This window comes from Tupaia chinensis, unplaced genomic scaffold (assembly GCF_000334495.1).
Source record: "Tupaia chinensis unplaced genomic scaffold, TupChi_1.0 Scaffold000332_1, whole genome shotgun sequence".
Classification (NCBI taxonomy): Eukaryota; Metazoa; Chordata; class Mammalia; order Scandentia; family Tupaiidae; genus Tupaia; species Tupaia belangeri.
The window spans coordinates 2272648-2274313 of NW_006159826.1; the positions used below are offsets into that span (position 1 = coordinate 2272648).

Genomic DNA, 1666 nt, shown 5'->3' on the forward strand with positions numbered 1-1666 from the left:
ATCCCTACAAAACTGTATAAGTATCATTCTTTATTAAGATCCATAAGAACTAATATCTATTCTTGAGATTTTCTTTTCTCAGCACCATTCCCAGTAATCACAAGATGGCTCCTGCACCGCATCAGCTGATAATCATCCCTGCTTACCAGAACCGCTTTCCCCAAACTGCATTCCATGGAGACCCACCTAGGATTGCGGAACTACACTAGACCCACCCTTAATCCACCCCTAAATAGAAACTGCACTAGACCCACCCTTAATCAAACCCTAAATTGCACTAGACCCACCCTTAATCCAACCCTAAATAGAATCTATGTTCGTTATTGTTAAAAACTTTATGAGCTGTTAATTAAAACACTAGCCCCTCTCCCATTTACTTATAATACATTTTCAATAAAAAGGCACAATAATTCCTAGCAGTTGTCACTCCTCAGAGGGCCACCTCTGAGGGGTGTCCGGCATAGGACATGCATAAACAGGCATCGAGGCCTCTGTCTTCTGTTCACCTTCGCTGCCTTCGTCGAGATAACCCACCCACGCCGAGGCAGAACTAAACATCTACCTACGCTAGTGAAGGGGACGGACTCTGGAGAGCACAGCTGACTCGGAGAATGCGTGTGGACCCGTGCACGGTCACTGGGGGTGCTGTCTCAGTGCCTTGTCACCGCGTGTCGCACTGCGCCCCCTTCTCTCAGTCCCCCAGCCCCGACACATCCCACCGTGCACAGCAGGGAAGGTGGGTCACGGGGCACACGCCCCCTCCAAGGCTCACGTCCCCCCACAGGCATGCCTCCCAGGGGAGACGCCCCTCGGCCTCGCCCCCCCTCGCCCCGAGCTCACCTCCAGCCTCTCCTCCAGGTAATCGCGGACGTCTCTCATGTGGGCCTCGTAAGCCTCACAGTTCTGGGTCACCAGCTCAGCGGCCTGCGGACACACAGGATTTGATTCTGGTTAGGACAGGAGGCAGGGCAGGGAGCCTTAGCCCCACAGCCGGCAGTGCCCGAGGCAGGAAGGGTGTTCCTCCGCTCCTTCCAGATCCGAGAACGCAGCAGACCTCCGGCTGAGAGCCGCCCTGGTCACCGTTATCTGAACTTAGATCAGGGCTTCCTGACGGCTCCAGACACTGCAGATAGCACAGCAAAGCAGCCGGGCGGGATCCCAGCCCTCGGGGAGCTGATTCCCAGCGCGACCGAGGGACAGCACAGGCCCTTCTGTGCTGTGAAGGAGCCATACTCGGTGAGGTGTGGCCGGTGAGGCCACTGTGGTCAATGGCCTGCAGAGGGACAGCCCATGGGGCACAGGGCACAGACACAGGGACGTCCACAGGGTTGGACGTGGGGATGGGATGGCTGGAGGCCAAGATGCGAATGGCAGGAGGGAGACAGACAGACCGACAGGGCTGGAGGCTGCATTAGATGCTGGGGGCAGGACAAGGAGGGACGAAGGCACCCCTTGATCTCTGAAGTGAGAACCTGGTTGGTGGGAGACACCTCAAGGTGAGGGTCAGCAGGAGGAGAGTGACCAGGACCTGAGGAAATGTCCACAAGCAGCCAGGGATGCGGGGCCCTCAGGAGGAAGGTCAGGCCTGTGTGACATCGGACTCAGACGTGAGCAGGGGCCGGTGTGACAGCTGCCGACTACACCACCAGCCAGCCGGGGGGGGGGG

The 1666-nt window shown here is 57.3% G+C and overlaps 1 protein-coding gene across 1 annotated transcript in view; it reads right to left on the minus strand.

The window, feature by feature from the left end:
* SCLY (selenocysteine lyase) overlaps nt 1-1666 on the minus strand; it is a gene marked incomplete at its 5' end in the record, with an annotated part of 33026 nt that overhangs the window by 3738 nt on the left and 27622 nt on the right. The window contains 1 exon segment of the mRNA XM_014589112.2: nt 841-924. Coding sequence (XP_014444598.1) covers nt 841-924 — 84 coding nt within the window.